This window comes from Vanessa atalanta, chromosome 13 (assembly GCF_905147765.1).
Source record: "Vanessa atalanta chromosome 13, ilVanAtal1.2, whole genome shotgun sequence".
In the NCBI taxonomy this organism is placed as follows: domain Eukaryota; kingdom Metazoa; phylum Arthropoda; class Insecta; order Lepidoptera; family Nymphalidae; genus Vanessa; species Vanessa atalanta.
In genome coordinates this window covers 9,249,040-9,274,575 of record NC_061883.1, presented here as the reverse complement: position 1 = coordinate 9,274,575, position 25,536 = coordinate 9,249,040, and the positions used below count along the sequence as shown (strand labels likewise).

At 30.3% G+C, this 25,536-nt stretch overlaps 1 protein-coding gene across 5 annotated transcripts; it reads right to left on the bottom strand.

Moving 5' to 3' along the window:
- Window positions 1-961: 961 nt before the first annotated feature.
- On the bottom strand, window positions 962-24,358 carry LOC125068203 (UNC93-like protein). Of its 5 annotated transcripts, none has more exons than XM_047677258.1 (12): window positions 24,249-24,345; window positions 17,805-17,823; window positions 9,217-9,430; window positions 7,351-7,469; window positions 7,001-7,163; window positions 6,290-6,413; window positions 4,556-4,702; window positions 4,295-4,361; window positions 3,612-3,771; window positions 3,063-3,167; window positions 2,320-2,482; window positions 962-1,551 (listed from the first exon to the last, which is right to left on the bottom strand). In XM_047677258.1, exons 3-12 carry the CDS (start codon window positions 9,322-9,324, stop codon window positions 1,262-1,264), a joined length of 1,446 nt encoding a protein of 481 aa, XP_047533214.1. In that variant the 5' UTR covers window positions 9,325-9,430; window positions 17,805-17,823; window positions 24,249-24,345; the 3' UTR covers window positions 962-1,261. The 5 variants fall into 5 exon arrangements, with proteins under 5 accessions (XP_047533214.1, XP_047533212.1, XP_047533213.1 ...); XM_047677256.1 differs by lacking the exon at window positions 17,805-17,823 and adding an exon at window positions 10,275-10,320; XM_047677257.1 differs by lacking the exon at window positions 17,805-17,823 and having other exon boundaries at window positions 24,249-24,358.
- Between the last annotated feature and the right edge of the window lie 1,178 nt (window positions 24,359-25,536).

The window sequence follows — 25,536 nt, the reverse complement described above, 5'->3', positions numbered from 1 at the left end:
TATTATTGACTCAAATAATAAATGATACGTAATATTGAATAATTAAAAAAAAAATAAGCAATTATATTTATTTATAAAGATCGCATTCCTATTTCCTTTAAATCTAAATTTGATAGTTTTTGTAATCAATCTCGTAATCCTGTATTTTTTTTTGTACAAGATGGCTGATTCGATTAACAAAGAATAACGTATTTTATCCTCATTTATCAGTTAATCGTTAGAAAATATGCCTTTCTTCTACTTATGTTACGTATTTGTTTAATAGTAAATATAACTTATATAATAACCCTTTTGAATAGGAGAGATAGCCAGTTCTAGGGATATTAACAGAATGTAACTGTATATTTTTATTAGCAATATCACAAAAAGTTTAATAATTATGCGTCCGAAAAAAATATATCAGGCGTCAAAACTGTTTTTTGATGACAATAAGACGTCGATTAATTATTATTATTAGACGTTTATAAACAAATAATTTTATCATAATTTATCAAGTTTAATATAGTTTTAATTGTAGTGAGTTTCATAAATTTTACATGTAGGCAAAGACGAAATTATTCTGGCTCAATTAATATTATATTAACTTTAAAGTTGAAATTTTAAATGTAATTTTTATATATTGGAAAAAGTCAGCCTAGTCTTGATCTCATGTTGATAAAATCTAAATATTTTCATACGTCTTTATTAAAAAAAAATGGGGTTCATTTAATCTTTTCTAGTATATGTTCATATGCAATCATGATATTCATAGATTATTATGTATATAGTCTAATTTGAAAATTATGAATAATTATAATCTCAAAAGAACTTAACACGGATTTTTTTAAAATAAATATTTAAATAATCATATAAAATAGTCAATACAATAAGATCGATCTGAAGACATTTTACAAAAAATGTATATAATAGCTTATATAAAGTATCAAAAAAAATAAAATTAATATTACGAAACTAACAATAAAACTTTAATTAAAAACACATTTAAAATCAAGTTTAATACTTAAATTAAATCGACTGGTATTTCTAAGTTTAAATGCTTAAATTACAAACACTAACTAAAACAATAAATTTAGCTTATAACTAGTTCGCCGTCCACGTAGAATCTATTAGGTGTCAAACCGGTCGGTCCGACCCGGGTCTCAAATTAAGTCAATGCGAATATCAATTCATATCAGCTTCAAAAAATAAACCGTATTACACAAATTTTATCCTGATAAAAAATCTTAACTTGTTTGTCTGTCAATAAAAACATCTTTACTAATTATTCAGCTTTTTGATAAGCCGTATTGTCAAGACCCCCAATATACTTCGTCGGCGATATTTTTTCTATTTCCAATTTCTTAGATAAAGACTTAGCCTTTCTGTCCCTGTACTCGACTATGAAGTAGAATGTCACACCTACAATCATACTAGCTAATAATACGTAGGTCTTAGCACTCGTTCTCATGTAAGGAGATATGACGTAGGCTATAATATAGCCAACTGATTCCCAAAGTCTGAAGTTTGAGAACGCTGCTTCCTCGCGACCAGGAAACAGGATACCATAATATGCTGAAATGAAATTTAGAATTAAGTGGCGAGTATCGAGATAGCCCAGTAACTAGAATACGTGATTGCTTGAAATGAATATAGTAAATCTGGGCACTAAGTTCGTGTTTAAAATTATTATCGTGTTCAGTAGTAAAAATCCACCAACCCTATTTGTAGCGTTGTGTTGGGATAAGCTTTATACTTTCTCCGACAGTGGAGAGATTGCTATACCAATGAAGTTAGTCATTTACCAGCTCTCACTATTCCCGGTTTGGAATGTAAGTTCTACCAAAAAGAATCACCAAGTGACACAGTAGTTACTCTCTTCCGCTAATAAAATTATATGATTTACAGCCCCAAAACTTTTATTCCTACTCTAATTAACAAAAATGATTGAGTAAAATTGATAATTCCGTCCAATAAATCCATAACAATTTCTTCGAAGCTGGAAAATATTTCTACGAACTTCTTAAATATATTATAAATTAAAAAAGTCTGTATTTTTTGTTTCATCATAGTGTAGACCATAAGTAATATATAGACAACATCATTCAAAATGATTGCAAACTTTTTTACTGTAAAATCAGGACAGATTAAACGGTAGTAAGTATGCTCGCTGTATTTTATTTTTGATAATAAAGGTCCAAAGAGTTAAATGCATATTATAAAGTTGTTCAGTTATCCAGCTTTTAAAACTATTGTATGTATAATTGACAAGCAACATAACAATCCGAATTTTTAGTTTGTGTTAGTGCAAAACTTTTATTACTACAGGAAAAAAATGCTTACCATTAATTTGTACTAGCCAGATTGAATCGCATACTCCCCAAATTACAGCAATGATGTAGACGACGTACGTCTGATTAGCTTGTGGGCTCCACACCAATATAGACACGAACAACCCACAGTGAGCCACCAGAGCTACGCACATCAAAGGTAGCCGACCTGTTACCTAGAAAACATAGAATTGTTCACTTGACACTATAGTATCCACACAACACAAGCAATATGATATGAATTCGACATACACAATCAAACATTCGACATAAAATCAAATTTTTTTTTTAAATAACAACCGTAGCTTAGTATCTTTTATCTCTAGATCCTGGGTCCAATTCCTAGGACAGATTAATAAAAAAGTTGATAAATTATGAAGTTGCCAATGCTTACAAATCCATGTCTGGGAAAACACTGATTTTCTTAGAGTTCTTAGTTACTTTCTTATGTGTAGACCTTTTAAATTTTTGAGGAAATAAACCCCAAAAAAAAGTGTTTTTGAAACCACATATTTGAACGCTTTAATATAAAAATTGTAATATCATCCTATCCGAGTTTATAAGTAATGTTATGTAAGTGATTATATTTATTACATAAGGATATAATATTTCATAACTAATAATGGTATTATATATTTTCGTCAAGTACCTGATAAAAAAAATTAGCAAGTTCACATTCAACAGAATTTAATATAATTCTATAGAAATGATAAAATATACTTAGGCTTACTATATTATATATAATATTATACTCACTTTAGCCAAATATCCAGTTACGACACATCCTATCGCATCTGCTAATCCATATGTCATCATAACGAAACCAACCGTACCTGTGCCTATCGAACAAGAGACGAAAGCCTGCAACAATATAAGTGCTTATGAAATATTACATGTTTCTTCAATGACTTCAAAAAGATTATAGTAAAGTTATTATCGGCAATTCGCTTGGCTTTAATTAATATATCGTAAAATCAAGATTTTGTTACATAATGTAGTTGTAAGTGGACACTATGCTCGATTTTTGTCCTACATTAATCTCGAAGAGGTTGTCTGGAAGAGAATACTCTAAGTGCCATTGCCAGATAAGGCCGCATTTTACTTACTTTAAACTTTACCTGTTCTTCTTTTATATTGATTGTAAATTGTAATTTACTTATTTAGTCTTTATTGCAATACAGACTAAATAAATAAATTAAAAGTAGTTTTCACATTTTATTAGATTATTCCATGATTTGCATTTTGTTTTTTAATAAAATCATCTAAATTTATTAATAACAACTATAAATAATTAGAGATCCTCACCGCAGTAAAATCAGCACCGAAGAAAGCTTGTTGCATGCCCACAAACACGTTGATAATAACCAACATGAGTTGGTTGGGTTCCACGAGCAACTTCAGCGTCACCACCAGCAGGGCGACACCCGTCAACCCTGATCCAGTTTCGTTACGATCAGTTTTATATCTGGCAGATGAAAAATACATCAGTAAACTCCCTGAAAAGCCTCAAAATATTTACAGATGACATCTTACGAACAATAAAGCGATTTATGTATTCTTGGCAAACCAATCTCTCATTAACTTTTTCACTCAATTTGGATATATTTGATCGAAACGTTTCCTACCGAAAAACATTTCAAGTATTAAGCTCATAGTTTGGTAGTTGGCAATATTACTTCCAAACATAGGAAAGCACGGGAAATAGATGGTTTACCGACCAATCGGAATCTTGCATATGAGAGTCAGAGATTAGGGTGATCACTACCCAGAGGACATTCCATTTTAAAGATCCGATAATGATGTACACAACGAAACACTCGTAGAACTTTTAAAATTATATGCATCGATGAGAAATAGATACGATATAGTGGAGATTTTTCTTTATATTTTACTGATACATAATTGTATCACTAAAATATTATTTCAATTATTAAATTAAATTATTCTTTTTAAAGCTCCGAGACACTCTTGAAATTGATTATAAATACCTTTTCATGGAATCAACTCCAACAGCAACAATAAGAGCCGCGCCAGCCATACATGCTAAATAAATCCCTGAAAGTTAAATGACGTTTTTTAATAAAACACATGATGTTTATTTCACGATATAATAGAGATATTCATAGTATCGACTCAAATCTAGAAACAATAAGACTCTCTATTATAATCTTGATGATTTAAACTTCAAAGCAACTTTTTATCATTAAGAAGAACTAGGTCTTTGAATTTAATAAAAACAATCACAATACCCGCAATCATCTGTATCTTTTCAGGTGGCTGCTGTTGCAAGGCCTCTCCAGCATCAGCGCTTGGCAGGAAGTTGGCTCCGCAGAGCTTTGGTATCATCGTGGCATTCACTGCTGTCACTGCAGCTAAATTATCACCTGATGAGATCACTGAAACCGCACATAATTATCCATTGTAAATTTTTATGTTAGATATGATAGAAGATAACCAAGTTTTTTACCAACTGATTAAAAACGAGTATGTACAGACGAAAAACACCTGTGACGATAACATGCCTGTTTAAACCTTTTTAATTTTAAAACTTAATATATGTCCCTACGACCAGCACCTGTGTTGGGGAAGAGCGACAGCATCAATCGCTCTTGACCAGCACGTGTGCAATCGCTCAGTGCCAAGGGGCGCCTATATTTTGATGGCGTCAGACTCGAATTTTAAAAAGCAATTAATATTTAGCTGCATAATCAGAGGCTTGCGGGATAATTTTTAGATAGCATGACAAAGAGACATAATTTAGATATATCAGAATTAAGATTACAGGGGTCAAAGCTCTAATAGCCCTTAAATATAAGGGAACCAAGGGGCTCTGAAAGAGAATCACTTCTATCTCTATTAGGTCTGGTGCGGTTGTTGCGAAAACATATATGTTGGAGATGTCAACAATACGGAATCTGATTTGACGAGCCGCAAGCGTTGTCAGTATTACATAACGCTTCGACGGAGTCTAGATGGGTCGGTGCGAGTCGACGACACGACACTTCAGTGCTAGCCGCCGTACAGACAACACATCGAGGAACTGTCTTACGACTCGTCGTTATTATTGTGTTTAATAGTGTTTGAAAGTAAATCGTTTGAGTGATTACGGAACTATTTTTATTTACCCGTACCCACATTACGCCCACACATAATGTCTGATGGTGAGGATATCCACTCTGATCAACCACCCACTCTGTCATACAAGATATTATTATCACAAAAATAAAGCTACAACTATTAAAAAATAGGCGCAATTTGCATAGAAACTAAGACACACGTAATTTAGTATATATAATAGAGGATACAGATTTTTTAAAAACCTTATGAACACAGTATTTATTAGTACTTATAAAAACCGCCAAAAAGTGATTCGGACTCGCGCACGAAATGTACCATACCATTATCTATAAAAACCCTTAAATATTTATTTTATTATGTGTTTTACTATTTATTGTTATACCGGCAATTGACGGACAGAATAGGCGGAGTCTTAGAAATAGAGTCCCGTTTTACCCTTTGGGTACGAAAACATTAAAAACCTAAAAAAACTGCCTTGTCTTTTGTACATTTTTCGATATTAAAATAAATCACCCTTCTAATAATTATTAAACTATGCCTATTCCAATGGAAGTAGGAAAAAATATAAACAAACCTTAGATTTACGTATTTCATACGATTTGCTGATAACTCAGCTATATTTTGCACTACTTACAGTTCTTGATTAATGTATCTTTATTTATAATACAACAGTATTACACTTAACTCGTTTTTTCCACTTTAATTTTACTTCCAAAATTCCGATAAGAGATTCGTCGACATTTAAAACGCCATTTTTTTGCAAATCCACAGTGAATATCATAGATTAATCAAGCTCTCGACTAATGATATCGCGTCAATTTGCTGTCAATGTGGAATAGAGATATGTAACTAGATACAGACTTCACTGTTCGAACATTAAACACCTTACTTTGTCTATAACGTACCTAATGACGAAATGAGATTTCCCCAAACTTGGTTTAATTGGAAGATCATAAAAAATAAACCAAGGAATCGCACCAACAAGGCCTCCGCTGAAATATTGGATATCTTGCTGTGCGCTTCGGAGACCTTGAACAAAAAAAAACCAGTTAAATTGTGTGAATAACACATTTTCGCTTGAAGTATTATTTAATGTAAATTACATTACATATAATTAAAAAATAAATATGTATTTAAAATACAATTTGTATATAAAAGATTACGCAGTTAATTTTATTATGAAACAAATAAAAAAAACGTAATTTAAGAAAATATTAAATGATATTTCAAGTAATTATTAAAGTGCGAAAACTGAAAAGAACGAATAACTTTTTTTTTATAACGATAATAATGCCTACGTTTTAACATTAAACGTAAAGCTTGCAGCGTAGGGCATTAATTGGCAGTAAGGCTTCGTGCAATTCCGTCTATGTAGTCAATGTAGTCAATGTATCAACTTATCAGATATTCTACCGCCAAACAGCAATACTTTTAGTATTATGTATTGTGTAACGTTTTGAAGGATGAGTCATTCAGTGTGCCTACAGGCACCAAAGACATAACATCATAAGTTTGAAGTTATGATTTGTAGGTCGATGCACAATTGGCGAGGTAAGAAATGGGTAGTCCAAGACTTCTTGTTAGGCTTTATAAACTTTACGTCAATTAGTTCTCACCACAGAGAGGTAGGTGCACTTCGCACACCACAGCGGACCACCGCCCAGGCCGACGATCAGTCCAGCCGGGATCATTGTGTAGAACCGCGGCCACAATTGAGCCGCTATATATGGCATGTACGTGATGAAAGATAGTGACATCGCCCATTTCGTGCCAAGCCATCTGAAAATGAAAAATATAAATTTTTTTTAGCTACATCTATATAGAATATTACCAAAAATTTTAGGACTTCGATCTGTTTATAGTTGTTCTATTTTTTTTATAATTGTGAATTGTTTGTTTATAATTGTGATTTTAAATGATTATCTATCTTAAATTAATTAATTAATTAGTAGTACTCGAAACTTACTTGATAACAACCACAGGTAAAAAAATATTGGAGAAGATCAGACCCGCATACACCGCCGCTAAAGATGCAGTTCCTAGTCCTGCTTCCGCATTGATTGAACTTTGGAGATTTGCAGCACCCTAATTAAGTATAAAGACACGATATTTAAACAGCATAATTATTAAATACCTATTTGTAGAATATATTATAATTATTGTCAATGCTGTGTATCTCTCTTTCAAATGTATGTACTATGACTAATGACAAAAAGAGAGAATTCAATATTTAACAAAACACCCCCCTAATGCTAGTGAGTAACGCCGCTAATTTATTTCACATAAAATATAGATCTATTCGCTCACGAAGATGCACCCCTCTATTACAATCAAAGTAGGAATAAAGATAAACAAACTTTAAATTTAATATTTCATGCAATTTGCTAATAACTCAACAATACAGTGCACTACCAGTTTATGATAATTATATATTTATTTCTAATATAATACTATTACGCTTAACTCCTATTTAATTTTACTATCAAAATTCCGATAACAGTTTCGTCGACGTTCAAAACGCAATTTTTTCGCAAATCCACAGTGAATACCATAGATTAATCAAGCCCTCGACCATCGTCCGTCAATTGGCTGTCAAATTTTGGCTTTTCTCCTCTTATGTTTGGAATAGAGTATACGTTAAATGAAATAGTAAGGACAGCAAAAAATAGAAATTAGATTATATTTGTTAATTAAAACGCCGATAATTTATTGTAGGTCGCGCTTACGTGAGTGAATAGATAGATCTACAACATGATGATTTTTATTTTTATAAACACATTGCTTTTTGTAATTTAAAAAAAAGTATAAAATGAATATTTCTAACGGATCTGAAGTCTAAACAGTAAGCAGACAGTCGTATAAACAAATGACAAACTATTTTATTACTTGTGTCATTAATACAAATATTCAACTTAAGTAAGATCCATTGCTAGGATGAAGCCGCCTGACCTTTTTGGAAGAAAAGGAAATAGTTTAGAGGAAATAAATACTGCTCCAATACGGATTGCTATTCAACGCAGACAAGTATAATCGCGATGTTTTCCTTCACTGCTAAGTTCAAGATGAACATAAATTAAGCACTTAATAATTTCAATAATCACTTTATGGTGGTGCATCGTACCAACCCAACCAATAAGAGCATCGTACTGGCTCTCGATCTCTCTTTCTCTCTCGCTCCCTCTCCCTTTCGCTTTGTCCACCTACCCCCCTCTCTTACTCTTCCACTCCCTCTTTCTTTGTCTCTCTCTCACCTCTACTTTCTCTCTTTGATAAAGACATAAAGCAGGTTAAATTTGAATTATATTAATGTCAGTTATACAAAATGACCAATCGGCTCTCAGAGGTACACGTAAAATAATATTTTTCTTGCGAATGTCTTTGAAGATGTGCTTCTTACTTTACACGCATGACTCAATGGACACAAGGCCAATATGAATGGTTCCCGTAATTACCACTTTAGATTGTTAATCAAACATAAATTTTCAACAAAAAGCAATGTATTACAAAAACGATCAAGAATAATTTAAAAAAAAACAAATGACATAGTATTTCATTTATGTAACTAAGTACATTTAATTGTAAATAAATAAAAAAGGTTAGTAAGATTTCCTAAAGGCAAATAACTCCTGGTTAAGGAGGTTTTCATACACAAATAAAGTTAGTGATAATTCAGTGTTGCTTGCCTGAATTTAAATCGGATTCATATGTTATTGGCCTTCAATGTATTTTATAACAAAAATTACCCGTGCAAAAAAAATCATACACGTGTTACAAGTTCAGTCGTGTATAGAAACTATTCATTTGTAAACATAATTTTCATTATCCAACTCACACTGTAAGCCGTGAATTGAACCATAAATGCGATGCTGATGACGACGACGTTTTTAGCGATCCTCCACGTCTCCCTCGGCTTGAACTCTATATCTTGACCTTTTGACATGATCTCACTTTTTATAATATATTAAATTTCACACACAGTAAGTATTCACTTTTCACTCACACACACAAGCGACTCCGTTGCTACAATTGTTGCGTTGCGCCTTTATCTAGCAATAAATAAGACATAATTGTCGTTATCGTCTATCGAATTTAATTAATGACAGATTGTAATGTCCCTTTTAATTTGATCAATTAACGGTTGTAATAGTTAACTGATAAGTTACGGGATGGAAATATATTAATAAACGAATAAATTATGCCGACTTATATTAGTTTCGAGGCCTTATATTGTCTTACTTCACTAGTAAGATCATTTAGATATGCCTAAAAAATATATCCTCGATCGAAAAACAACTGTTCTTCACAGCAATATTTAAAAAAAATATTAAGATGATTCGTTATTAAAATGAATCGGTTCCGTAGCTTATATTCTTATAGGTATTTATCAAGAAAATAATTATTGTACTGTGGTTTGATAGTTGGGTATAGAAATTGCATATGAATTATTAAAGTATTATTACTCGAATACATCTAAAGGGAAAATATATCGGTAAAATATAACAGTAAGCACGCTAAATCAATCAAGATCTGTGTCATTAGTCCATACTTGTTTGTAAAAGTGACTTAATGAGTAGTTCGAAATAATATTCAAATAAACACATTTATTTGCAATACATAAACAGTTGTAAAATTTAATAATTTTACTAGTTCGTGATATTGTGAACGCGATTCGTGATTTTTTTTTCAATCATACTTTTGTGATTAAATTTTTATACTTACTAATAAGACTTATTTATATAATGAGGTGTCAGATGGACTGTTTAAAGTTTAACATTTTTTTTACTGTATCTTTTTTATATAGTGCGCGGTACATAAATACAAGCGACGGTTATAATATGTTTTATAACAAGAAACGTCATATTTAAAATAAATAGGTCTTTATGTACGTACCAGTTTTCTCAACAGCCCTAACTTGTGGATAAACCCAGCTGCTTAACTAAACAGAATCGTGAGAAGACTTCGACAATGATTGTTTCCAAATAACAAAGCCCATTCCTAAGAAATATCTACTCTACAATAGATATATTTTTTATTTTAAAGGTCAGCGTGTCAAAGATTTTCAGAAAATGATTCCGGTTAGAACATAAATGTTTTGTTATTTACTGACTTAGATACGTAGTACGTCGTAGATACGTAAAACAAAGGTACATACATATATCTTTGTAAATTATTATTTACAAACAGACGAAATTATATAAACGTTTATATGTGTAGATATTAATTATGCAAAACACGCGATGTCACTGCACTGCTGACTTTTAACAAAATTATTGAACCTATTGTAGATATGCTTTTTTTTAAATTATACACATGTTGCAAATTTACTGTTGTAAGATTGCACTTGTCTGCCTCAGCATTACAATTCAGCCTACAATTATTGTTATCAGGCATTTTGAAAGAAATTATTTAAGAGAGATGAATTATTTAAGCTTTTTAAGCCTATTTTTAGTTATGTTTTGACATCATTGCATAATTCTAGTACTTATATTATAAAACCATACTCATTTAATAGATTCTTATAACACGTTCACCACGGTCAAACGTATAAATCTACATATACCTACATAACGTATCTACATATAGGTATATAAGCGATATATCATTGACTGACTCAAGATATCCGAAACGACAGGCCCGATTGACTTGAAGTTTAGCATAGTTAGACGTAAACGCTCACTGAGAAACGATTTTGGAAATTTTCAAGGTCAAAGGGGGTAGCGGAAGGTGTAGTTTTGTATCGTCAAGCATATGAAAGCGATCTGCAAGAAGCGTGGCGCCTGCCGAAGAGACCGAGAGATGGTCTTTTAGTGTATTCCTGTGTACTAGGGCGCACTAGGCGTCCTAGGCAAGTCCCACATACACGAAAACGAAAAAAAAAGTGTATATTCGTATGAATTTGACCCGAACGAAATCAGGACGGACAACTAGTATTTTATATATCTATACTAGTTTTATTTCAACAAATTTACCGGTAAACGTGAAAAACCGGTGTATAAGAACACGTAATATTGTTATAAATTCGTTGTAATAAAACAAAAACGTGTCAAATTCATAAAATAAAATGTAGCAGCCGAGTACATTGTTATATTTTATAGTCATATACATAAGTATTGTAATAATATAGTATGTATATAATGTACTGACATTCATCTCAAACACAACGAACAATAGACTATAACTATTTATAGTCATTAGACATGTGAGGTCTTTTTAGGAATTTGTAATAGTCAAAGATATCTCACTAATTAATTGTCTTTGAAAATAAGTCACCGCGATCTTTTCCACTGGTGACAGGAGGGCTGGTTCGTTTTTTGCCTAGAACATCGGAATTGCGATTCAACGGGAAAATGCTACTGGCATTCTTATACAGTAACTATTTTTAATTCATATTTATACAAATAGAATATATAAATATTCTCTAGGAAAAATTACATGATGTCGCTTACGATATTATAATCGCCAAGTATATTTGTATCCTAATTCGTATATACTATGTTTTCTAATTTAGAATCCCATCTTTACATATAAAAAATTCCGATATATAATTCTGTTTTGCCATATAAAATATACTTATGTATAAGTATGAATAATAAAATATTTAAATAAGGTCAAGTTTCGAAAAAAAATATATATATACCTATATGGTTTTGAAAAAACCGGATTCGAATACCTGACTCCGCAAAGTCAATAAATCATTCTTGGGGCAAGGTATCCGTTTCTATAAAAAAATCCGCTGACATTTCTTTGCCGTTTCATAAATTCAAATCATTTGTAAAAAATACATTGGTAAAGAAGGCATATTATTCGGCACAAGATTATATAGACGATAAAAAAGCGTGGGGTTAATGCTTGTTGACTTCCAGGCAGGATATATAAAATACATATATAAATGTATTTAACTAACATGACTGTATTTTTAGATGATGAAAAATAGTAACTACTGAGTTTCTTGCCGGTTCTTCTCGGTAGAATCTACATTCCGACCCTTAATATAGTTACTTACTTTACTTAATATAGTTTGTTAAATGACAATTGCTTTGAAAGCCTACTTGGGTAAAGGATATTTTGATTTTGAATCGACTTTGAATAAAATTAGTTTTTTGAGTCTTCGTTTAGATCATCAAACTATCCTACTGCAATACTACACTATTTTTTTAAATATAAATCCGTATTCACGTGTATCGTCTCACCCATCCAACTTATTTTTACTTTTTATTTATATATATATATTTACTTTTTACTTATCTTATACCTACTGAGTCACTCCGGCCATTCAGGGATTTTTTTATCGAAACATTAAAATGAATATTAATCTTGTTTATTATACTATATTTAGGTTGTCAGCAGTTAAGCTTAAAAAGTAGCGTATATGCTTCCTTAGTGTTCCAGCTTACTTTATTTCAATTTGTCCGTCCAATGGCAACAGACAGACAGACAGACTTTCGTATTTATAATATTAGTATAAATTATCTGTGTTCAACTATACACCCTAATCGTTCATCTTGATCATATATCAAAATAGATTGCTTAAAGTATTAACAAGATATTTATGATCTAAATATTTAGTATAAAACAGAGTCGCTTTACATCATCTAAACCGATTAACCTATTTTGATATGGTTTGAATTGAAAGAAAGAGTGATAAATGAGCAAGGTTTATATGACTTATATTATTTGTAAATATTTTGTACCAAATGTCTGAACGGTGTTCATCCAAAACACTATTTTCCTTTACGGTTACATTCGTAACGTTGGCTAAACCTTGGGAGATACAAAAAATACTATGTACTAGAAAATTATCGGTCTTGCGACCTTTTTACAAAGGCCAAAAAATGTTGGCGATAGTACTATCTAATATTTTCTTGCTAAACGCACTCCTATTCGGTATAAAAAAAAAAAACAAATATTGGAAACAATAATGAAACATGCAAATTCATACTTGTTTTTCTCAATATTTTAATTAAAGTTATTGTCTTGAATTTTAACCAATGAGCGAACACTAATCTATTAAAGTTTACATTCACAAGAACAACGATATCTTTTCAACTCGGTTACATCTCATAACATTATGAAACATCAATAGGTACACGATTCCTTACTACACTACAGTTTATATAATATTATGAGTACATATTTTAAATACTTGATTTATTTATGTCCAATATAATATAAAGTTTACCGAAAAAATAACAGACTTAAATTTTTTCTTTACATTTAAATGGTAACAAACGTGTAATAATACCCTACCAAAAATAATAAAAATAAAATCAATTCATAAATGACTGAGTTCTAAGGCAACAAACATAAAAAAATCATATAACCAAATTATTAACCTCATTCTCTTTTTGAAGTCGGTTAAAAATTCATGTATCAATGAGTTACATCACGCTTAAGCTTATAAAAGGTTTAAAAACAAAGTTATTTAAGTTCTGCCACGAATACGATGGAAATTAAATTATAACCTTCGCTCACTTGCGTCAAATCACGCACACGCACACACGCACAAATATCTGACACTTCTTCTAAGTTACCAAAAACTTAATCGTGATATAATGCAATATTTTTAACTCATAGATACCAAAACATTATCCATATACCTTAACTCGCCTTGATTCTTATTATTGTTTTTATCATTGCGCAACACTCGCAAAGTACCTCTATTGTATAGCTTTCCCTTTAAGTATGACATACATCTTTAAATAATGTTATATGTACCTAGCATTATTTCTAATGCCATAGCTTTATGTTCAAGGTTTCAATATGAGTCGTAATAAACAGTTATCATATTAATATTAATAATACTACAACTGAATGGCTAGATAACCGTTCAAGATCACAAATCTTTCACAATGGCCTTTGTGAAGATTAATCTATATTTATATCATAAAGACATATGCGTGTTAAACTTGGTAAATATTAGTCTGACTCGAAGAATATTTTTTGTGTTAAATAGGCCATTTATTGAAGGTTATAGGTAGGACTTGAGGCAACGAAGTTTATAGGGAAATAATTCGTTACAGAACAGCATTATATGGAACGTTAATTAATATGATATATTCATTTATTTATATTACAAGAAATACTATTGGTCTGTTTATAAAGTAAACAATAGTTTCCTAGTAAAGTTTGATAAATCATATGTCATTATAAGCATTTACAATAAAATCAATAGTGATACTACACTCAATTCAAATGAACGAAGGTAAAAAAGAGACTAAAGGCAAACTATACACTAGGAGAAAAACGTTATCACTCATTCAAATATCATTCATTAAAACCTTTTTGTTAATCTTTATAGAAATAGGCAAAGGCAAAACTTTTTCTTCTCTATTTGACTGCGGATATCCAAATTATATCCAAATTAGAACTTAAACGCGATTGAAATCGGGACGCGGCTAGCCTGGCCGGCACAAATTAGAACGTCCAGAGAAAATATGTACCATGAAAATCAATCCCTGAAATGTCGAAAATCTGAGCAATCCAATTAAAATAATAAAACTTGTCCCAGAGCGATTAAAACTCTCGCCTTGAGAATTCCGAAACCTTATATAGACCTTTTAAAGAATGTTTTTGACGGCATTCTTATACTAGTAATAGCTTATCAACAAGCCAATGCTTTCAATCAAATAATTCATAATTTGCTAAAAAACCTTCTCTAAAAACAGTACACAGACTGCTATGAAACTTAGTATGTTCCGGTTGATTGCCCTGTTCCTTCTTTAGTTGTGGTATCTGACTGTAAGGAATATATATATAGAATATGTATATAAACTATTTAAAAGTATTGAAATTGTCTATGTCTGTCAAAGTCAACGAGATCAATAAATAATATAATAGTATGTATATATAATACAGTGACCTTCTTTTTTGACTTTCAATATTTTGAAATTAGTTTAACAGGAAGTTCTCTATATTTTGATATGAATGTCATAGTCATTGAAAACTTGAAGCATTCAATTGGAGACCTATGCAACTCATGATTATCGTACTCGTAGACTTTTTCGCTAGTTGAATTAAACTTTAAAATTAACATATTTCATTTTTTTTTATATTTGGATGAAGTAGATTCAATTTTAAATGTTTTCAAAGAATATGCTGTTGATTGTTAGCCTCTCTTATCCCTATAAAGATAATATAGGTAATACTTAAGATTATACATTGGTTAATCATTCAAATATTTTTTTTATAATTAAAATATATAAACCAACACACATTACAGTCGATAAAATTGTTCAATTATTATTTTTTTAAATATTTGCTTAAACGAAGACATTTATAACCAAACAAAACTGTGTTACCGAACCAATGGACGATGTACAACGAAAGAGTAAATAAAAAAAATATTTTAAAGATTTAGAATTGACATAGAATTGTTGGTCTGAAAGATTTTTTCGTCTTACTATACTACAGTATCACATATCTTATTATACAAATACTTAATCTATTTATGTCCAATATAATATAAAATATACCGAAAAAATATCAGACTTAAATTTGTTATTTTTTTTAAATGGTAACAAACGTACGTAGAATACCCTACCAAAAACAATAAAAAATAAAATCAATTCATAAATGACGGAGTTCTAAGGCAACATATATAAAAGAAAATCTTGTAATCAAATTAATAACCTTCTTTTTTTTAAGTCGCTTTGCTCGCTTTCTCAAATAGTAAATGCAATTTAAAAATTGTCTCTAATTTTGACCGCCACAAATCTGCCCTAGACTCAAGCTTATTTAGCTAATTGATAAAAACATTATTGATGAATTTATTTACTGAGTATTAGATTTTGCAAATGCTAATTTTGTAATTTGCAAAAGCTGAAGAACATTTGATGTTTTGAATATTGTCAACTTGTGATTTTCCTTCACGCAACCTCGTTTATGCATACAAACTTCCTGACGAGGATAAAATATCATCGTATAAATTTCAAAATGAAGGTAAAAAAATTAAGGAAATTACTGAATTGAATTTAGAGAAGTGCGATTTAATTTCCATAACTTAGTACTGTTAAATGTTTTTTTTTTTTTTAGCATTAGCAGCCCGTAAAGTCCCACTGCTGGGATAAAGGCCTCCTCTCCCTTTGAGGAGAAGGTTTGGAGCATATTCCACCACGCTGCTCCAATGCGGGTTGGCGGAATACACATGTGGCAGAATTTCGTTGAAATTAGACACATGCAGGTTTCCTCACGATGCTTTCCTTCACCGCCGAGCACGAGATGAATTATAAACATAAATTAAGCACATGAAATTTCAGTGGTGCCTGCCTGGGTTTGAACCCGAAATCATCGGTTAAGATGCACGCGTTCTAGCCACTGGGCCACCTCGGCTCTGTTAAATGTTACGTAAGCCTTTTCCAACCGAACGATCACAAAAGCCAATTGAACAATATTTAAAATTAAATTTACGAGACAATTTTTAACTGGTCAAGAACTTGAATAATCTTCGATAATAATTTCAACATCGATGAAGCTGTTATATAGAAATATTGTACAACATCACATACATTACTCTGATCCCAATTTAAGTAGCTAAAGCACTTGTGTTATGGAAAATCAGAAGTAACGACGGTACCATACACCCAAGATAACACAGAAATCTAATAAACTTTTTCTACATCGACTGACCGGGAATCGAATCCAGGACCTCGGAGTGGCGTACCCATGAAATCCGGTGTCTGTTGTCAAAGTTCTGGAGGTAAAATCTAAGTGTATATAAATAGTTTAAAGTGTTTTTAGTATTAAAGTGGAATAGTGCTGTGTTATAATTTAAGATATATTATACTATTCGTAAATTTCGGATTAGTAGTAAGCTGCAATAGCAGATATTCTAACATCCGAAAGCAAAACGACACGTTTATCAAATATTGTGTTATAGGTACCTTCTATATAATACGTAAACATCTTAAAAATGTATTTGTGAAATTTTATAAAAGCCGCTATTAAAATGTAAAGTATATATTTTTTTTGTTATCTTAACAGCAATACATTCGTCAAACTTATGATTCCGTTCAATATTAAAATCATTTTTTTAACAGTTTCTAATTCATCATTAAAAATCTATACAGAGCGTTCAACTGATCGCAATGAGATTTTGTATAATATAATTATATGCGCAGACAGGACTACGTCTGCATAGTACTATAATATAATAAAATATTTTAATTTTTTCTTTATTACTTTACAGAAAAGCTACAGACACATTATGTAAATTTATCTTTGCTTCATTTAAGCGTGTCTGAATATTTCAAATAATCAGACACGCTTAAATGTACAAAAGAAAAGATAAATTTTTATTTTCCTTGTATAAATTATATCTTTATATATTTCAAAAAAACATATTAAACAGCTCGTAGTATTGTAAAGTCTCGATTATTTAAACTGGTCTTAATTGAATTTTAATGTTAATTATGTATACCATACCTCATTATCGTGTTATTGACTGCGATTTCAAAATCGTTAATATATTTTTTAATACCTAATTAAAATTCAAAGAAAGAAGAGTATATCTTTCCTTAAGCATTAATTCTAATCTTTATCTCTGTGCAAATTGCAATTGCTTGAATGATTATCTCGTAATTATATTTTATTGAACGTAATATTGAAATAATACCTAATACTCAACGATAATAAATAAAAAAGGCATAAATCTTATATGTAAATCTTTGTTTTGCCAATATCAATATGACATGACTTCTCACTATCCAAATGGGTGCGCCAATGTCTATGGATTGTCTATTATAATTAAAACAATATTTTTTCATCTAAACAAAATAAAATCACATATAGTACAACTATTTATTGCGGACGCTCCGGGGCAGAAATCCTGAGTGGCCGGCCAAAACTGGCCCCGTCTGTTTGTTTATAAAAGCTGCAGGTCACTAACCTTCAAACCAGACAGAACTTGCCACCAAGAACACCTATACAACTTTAATTTTATTGAGGAATATGAGAACCTGTAATTGATAAATCTTTAGCTCGAGTTTAAGATTTGCATTTGTTTTATAATCTAGTATCGCAAAGTAAATATAAAAATATTTAATTTAAACACGTGAAATGTAAATTTGTTTTTAGTTAAATAATCCTTTTATCCGAGTATCTGTGTATAATATGTTTTGCATTTAAGTGTTTAAGAACATTGTAAATATTGAATGCGTCCTTAACCAAGGATTAAGCGTGGTCTTGATAAGGAATGCCGTTTATTCATTTTAAGTTTATTTTCGGTAATATATAGAAAAATAAAATTTTTGTACAATTGAAATCAAACTATAAGGACTCAAGGAGGCCTAAAATTAATATATTTTCTTCTTAATAAATAAAACTGAAACTTTAAACCATTCATCCAATTGTGATGAAACTTTAGGAACTCGTTCTAAGCGCACCAAGAATAGCACTTAGTCAAAAAAAAAAAAAGTTGCTATTGCATTGACGTTTTATGGTTCTAAAAGCATTAATCTGATTTTCAGAGACCAATCATAAGCCGGGAGGAGTAGCTAGTCTTAACATAGAATAGAAAAAAGTCACTTACCGCTGTCTCTCTCTTAGGGATAACCCACAATAAAAAAAAAATATCCTTTACTTTTTACGAGAAATAATGGTTTATTTTCGAAGAGATTTTAAGTCATACTTTCTTCTTATACTTCTTCAGTTCAACGTACTAAGACTTGACTTCATATTACATTTAGCGCTTTTATGTACAATATATTTTTAATTTATATTATATAAATCATACTAATGTCTATATCATAATACAATTTGTTGTTATTCATTTGTGAACACTATCTTTTTAAGTAATGGTAATTTTTTTCTTTGTAAATATACAATTACACGGCTCTTTGTCTCTGTTCTAGGAAGTTCGTATTAAAAACATTAAAACAAACCATGTGTACCATAACACACAAAAATTTAAAAGCCTTGATCTCAAAAAACTGAATTAATGAATATAATTTAAATATTTAATTCGTAAAAGACAGCTGATTAAAAAAACTCAATACCACAATGAAAAATATTTCATTGAAACTTAATTATTATTTTTGTATAAAAAAAACAACCTTCAATAGTCATGATCTATGGTTTTATAAAAAGTAGTGATCATAGACCGATCTTTGTTTTTTCGTGGCGTTATAATTATTAATTGTTCTGCTCATCGCAACGTTTTTATGTTTTTTTTTTTTTCTATTAAAAAACTCATAATCCTAACCTTCAAGTGCTATCTTGACGCATTTAGTCTATTTGATAAGCATTATCTGCATTAGGCAACGGTTACATCGGCGTCAAAATTCCCGCTACGATTGTATTTCTAATTTTCAATCGAACACTTTAATTTATGTTCAATTATTGTGTAATAAGAGCTTAAAATCCGTCACTCACGTCAATCACTTAAATATAATAATTATATAAAAAAATATATATCACAAAGGAGTAAGTGTATGTTGTGGTAAAAAAATGTTTTATTAGACTTGTATCCCCATTTACTTGGGGTACCCCAAGCCCCATTTACTTGGGTTGGATGCAATCACATGTTCTACCGCCAAACAGTAATACTTTGTATTGTTTTGTTCTGATTTGAAGGGCGAGTGAGTGAGTGAGTGAGTGAGTCAGTATAACAGGCACAAGAAACATAACATCTTAGTTCGCATGGTTGTTGTTTCAAACAAAACAGAAGTGAGAAAAGAAACGTTTTATCGAAACGTCTAGACATTAAGTAGGAGGCTTCAAAGTTTTTCATCGTGTTCTTTATTATGAATAACATTTTCATAATTTTCATAATTAGAGTTAATTATTGTTCTTGATGCTACTACATTAGTCATTCAAAATTATTTAAATTATCTGTTAGATATATTAACTTCAGTTTTTATTATTTACAGTGAGATATGTACATACTTAATAATAATCAATTATGTATTATATAAATTGGAAACTTTGGTTTTATTTCTTATTTATCTGAAGAAGGAGTGGAAATCAATTTCGTATTTTAAATTTTAAAAATTGTAAACTTGTGTTTTTCTCATATATATGCAAGTATGGTATTATATTAAATAATTACCTAGGGATATTCGCAAAACACTTTTAAAATAAAACACACACGTGTAATTCACACATGATACAATTAAAATCATAATGAACTATGATATAACGGTAGAGTACTTTATAACAAAGAGTATATAATAGTACTCACAATATATTGAAACGCAATAGCCATTTTGATATATTTACATAAATTAACTTTTTAATAAAGATTTAAGTCTTGCGACCAACTAAATATCTTCTAATTAACAAAGATTCTGATTCTTCATTTCCCCAAAGTAGAATACAATGCAACGTTTTACTCAGATATAACAATATTACGTTGAATTAAATTTATAAGCATGTTTAAGTAAGAAAAACCATTGATAAAACGTATAGAATGTCTATAGTAAACAATTCTACCTCGTGTTATTAAGATATAGAATAAGGCGATTCATTTACATGAATATGGAAGAAAAATGGACCTATTATTATGAATTAGATCACTATATAAAGAGTTTAGATCTCTTTCCATCACTCATCCACTAACACATCAACTGATTTCGATCGACCTTCACTAACGCTGTATTGTCGTACATAACTCCCTGGGGACCAATTTAACTTATAACGGTAACGATAGGTTCCCGAGTCTATTTAGATCCAACTTCGATAATTCTTCACAAAAAATGAACATGGCTTAATCGTAACTGAGGACCGAACCCTACTTATTTATATCGGTTACAATACGATTCCGATTTAACTGATCTTAACGATCCGCTAAGTTAATATAGTATGGAATCGGCTGAAAGGCGGAACGATTAAGTTTCGTTTAATTTGTTACTTGAATTAGGGTCCTGATCATGTTTCATAAGATTAAAATTATATATACAAGAAAATGTGCAATTACTTTAATTATTGAATTAACTACCTTATGACATACACCCAGGTATCAAAAGTTTTCTAAATCTCTAAAAAATTAAACGTATTTATGATAATTAACCATTTTCAGTAAACATAAATATATATGAATATATATACACGTTGACGAAGCTAGAAAACAAAATAAGCGTCAAAAGGAATCAACACAAAAGAATAATATTGTAATTTATAGTCTTTAGAAGGCTGTTTTGATTTAAATTTGTTTATTTTAGATTTACTCTTATTGTAATAAAGATTACGATAGACATTATTAGGATTTTTCAAGTAAGACTAATAATAACTATACAATAAATAAGAAAAGTAATAACTACTCTCTTTCAAATTATTCAGAAAAATAAATATGCGGACTTACTTAATTTTTTTTTTAATTTTATAACGATTTTTTTCATAACAAAGGTCATTTTTGTCATACCTATTCATAAATTTCAATCAGTCATTATTATGCATTATTAGGTGATCAAGGTAAAAAAAAAAATTATAAACATCAAATAGCTATATTAAAAAACCTGTAATTTTTTAAAATGTATTTTATTCAAATTGTATTTTTTTAAATATATGCAAACTTACATTTTGATAGTCAAAATAAAACTTTAAAAAATTCGGAAAACAAAACATTATAAAAACCAATGAAAAAATAAGTGTTGTTTTTTATCATGTCACTTAATGTGTTTAGTATATTAAAGAACTTCGAGGTAATCTCTTCGTTCTCAAAGTTTGGTTATCGCTTATGTTATTTTATTTTCACCATGTCTCTTGAAATAATCTAAAGATAATTCTAATAGATATGATGATAATAGTGAGATCTAAATAGATATCTCCTGCAGGTAGAGTGGAGCTTCTGCTCAGTATCAAGATTACGATTTTCTTCAATGTTACCACCAGTGAGGTTCTCGTTTATGCAATACATTTAGTTACTCTATTTTTTGTAAGCAGTAGGTAGTCATTTTTATTATGTATGTATATTAGTTTCGACCGAGAACTCGTTTGTTGTTCGACTTAATTGAACAATTGCAATAGTATCTGATCGAAACTTCCGCTTCGGTCACTTTCGCCCAAAATTCCACCTTCGGTTTCGTCCAATAATCAGGCGAAGTTTTGACCGAAACAGAAGTTTTCTTTCAGAGCGAAGTGTCAAGCGAGGACAGTGACAACAATTCAGCGAGTTGTGTTCAACTATGCAATAGGCTAATTGACAATACGAAAAATAAAGTGTCAATTATTGTAATCAGTATATATTATGAGTTTAAAAATGGTTATTTATTAACGAAAGTTGAAAATAATAATTAATTTATTCAAAGATCCATAAATAAAAATGCATTTTCTTAAACGTTTGTCACATGACACAAAACGCTCCTGATTGGTCAGGTTTATGATGACTTCACTTGCTTGTTAACCTTGTTTGCCTACTGTATGTGGATTATATGTGCCACAGATTACAATCCAGGCAGGGGACGTCACCAACCCCATTGCAACGCCATATTGTCAAAGTAGCGTTTTCGCGCGCTATTTAAATATTGAATTTTTAATTTGATATTTTTCATCAAATATGTATTAGAATTGAACAACGCAACTTGCACTGGGTTCCTTAACCTCTACTAAATAATATAAAATGGATTTTAAAAACCAGTGAAATAGCCTGTTCTGTTCTGTTCTGAATCGCTTTTGCATATTGTACTGCAGGCCAATTCTAAGAGCCATAATTATTAGGTATATGTCGAAAATCAATAAAGTTTTATTTTTATAAGCATTTAACAAGCAACTTTGAATATTACAATTTTGTTAAAGTAAGAGTGTACAGTAGCTTACTGTCTTTTGATATTAAATAAACGTATGTAACGTATGTGTATTTATGACTAAAATTTGTATTTATTTAGGTTTAAAATGATGTACCTAAAACTACTAAGATCATATCTACATATTAAAAAAGTTATCGCAAATGAAATTTTTAATTAATGATTGATAATAATTAGATTTTTGATAGTAATTGTGCAATTAAAACTGGAGGATATCAGAATCTGTGTTAAGTAGATACATATCTGATTAGGTTAACTGTCATTTATAACTTCAAAAATACCTTTATTATCAAATGTTTCTAACGATACCAACAATAAAAAAAAATAGTGGGTATTTTATTCCTCGAATTTTGTGTTTTAATATATAAACATTTATTATTTATATATAGAATTTATTTGAGATTTTACATCTGAAAACGATGAGTACAGCGTTATCACATTTAAACCATTTTCACACATCAAATGTGCGTAAAATTGTCACGATAAAATACTCTACTCTGTTTGAAGAACAATCGGAGTAAGACTAGGTATTCCTATTCGGTCATTCAGTATTAGAGAATGTTTGAATTAATGAGAATTTCTCGTGTGTCATCTAAATCTGAATATCTTCTGTCATTTTATTAATACAATATTATTTCTTATATTTACATAATTATTTAAATAAAAATATCTATGATTCGTTAATATCTATGTTTTTTTTTGTTATATAAATTTGAAAAAAAAAAAACTTTATATTTGGTTATGATATTTGATTATATGTATTGATATTTGAATTGAATTATAGAATTTTAAACTACACTACACTGATTAAAGCTTGAGTATTTAATCGAATCGATTGGTTTATTGAGTTTTAATTTAGATGCAAGTAAATAAAATTACATTATTCGTTCTATCTAAATATTGTAAATATTTCAACAAATATGATCAAAATCATATCTATAGTTCTAATAATTACATTATTACAGAAAAATCAATATTAATAATATTATCCTTATGGAAAATATAAATAGGCAATATTTTATGAATACGATTATATTTATATTGAATCTATTATTATTATTATTATATAACATTAAAATATTTATTCCGAAATATGTGATGTAAAAAAAATTAAATGTTTCTCAGGAACCTTATTTAGTTTTCACATTTATTAATAAAACCCGCGGGTTTCGCGTAAGAACTCGTAATAATAAATCGTGCGGAAATCCGCTGCGCGCGCGCGTTTCTTCGAGTGTACCGGCAGACTAGTCCGTGACATAATCCGCTGGCATCACACGCACTGCGGGCTGAGAACTTTATAGGCTGTTGCAATAATGGTAGGTTTAGCGTTGCAATAGCTTGTCATAAGTCCATTTCCTAATGATATTGCAGTCTTATAGATACATAGGAAAAGTGATTAGATAACATTTGCAATTGTTAATATAATATAATCGTGTATAAATTATTTAAATACTAGTAATCATTTATCGTATGTTTTTAAATTTTTTCTTCAAGATTTTCTTTCTAAAGGGAAGTCGAGATTTTGGAAAATGGTTTTCCATAGACAATACACCGAAAGATCTAAGCCTTTATATTCCTTGTGCCTGTAATTACACTACCCCACTCATCCTTCAACACAACAATACAAAGTATTGATGTTATACGGAGAGTATCTAATTTTATCTTTACGTCTCGGTGTTTTTCCGATATATTCCAGGGTCTACTATTTTGTATTCTAAGCATCAAAATATGTAGCACAACGACAAAATAAAAACGAATATCATGACCTATACGATAACCGCCGTGAATTAAAATGAACCTAAGGCCTTCGGCTTTGGTCTCAAGATAGGTATGTATATAATAACTGAAAGTATTTCAACAAATCTTGACCCATCGCAACTGTCGAACCTTATATTGGAGTTAAGCACCGATTGCTCTCTTTATGCCATCATTGATTTAACATTTGAAATTCGAAAATTTGAAAGAAGCAGACAGCATTGTTTAACTAATCGTTCTCTAAAAACGTTATAGGTAAAATCATTCAATAATAAATAAATTTTATCATCTGTTTTCTTTTTTTTTATTGCAATACGCTTACGCTTGTCTACAATCATACCTGTTTAGTAAGTACTGATTTAATCTAATATGGAACGCGCTTGCCTAGAAGATGCCTACTCACTCTTGCCTTGAAGACGGCGTCCGGATTGGAAATACAGATACCGGAAGAACATTCTACATTTTCGTTGTAAGTATAAGAAATGAGGAAATAAAACGCTTCTTGCGAATGAGTGGAATGTCGATGACGTTGGTGTGTAGGCTCTTACGGCGTCAGTTTGTCCAATGGTAAAAGTCTTGGAACTCCTGTGCACAGAAAAGGAGTCTACTCTGCATCGAAGTTCTAATACTGTAACTTACTATCATAATTATTCTTAATAAAC

Excerpts from the sequence above, each read along its gene's own strand:
- LOC125068203 (XM_047677257.1), bottom strand. The coding sequence starts at position 9,324 with ATGTCAAAAGGTCAAGATATAGAGTTCAAGCCGAGGGAGACGTGGAGG. Across the intron at positions 4,362-4,555 it reads AAAGATACAGATGATTGCGG|GGATTTATTTAGCATGTATG; the intron begins GTATTGTGATTG and ends TTTAACTTTCAG. Across the intron at positions 1,552-2,319 it reads CTGGCTAGTACAAATTAATG|CATATTATGGTATCCTGTTT; the intron begins GTAAGCATTTTT and ends ATTTCATTTCAG.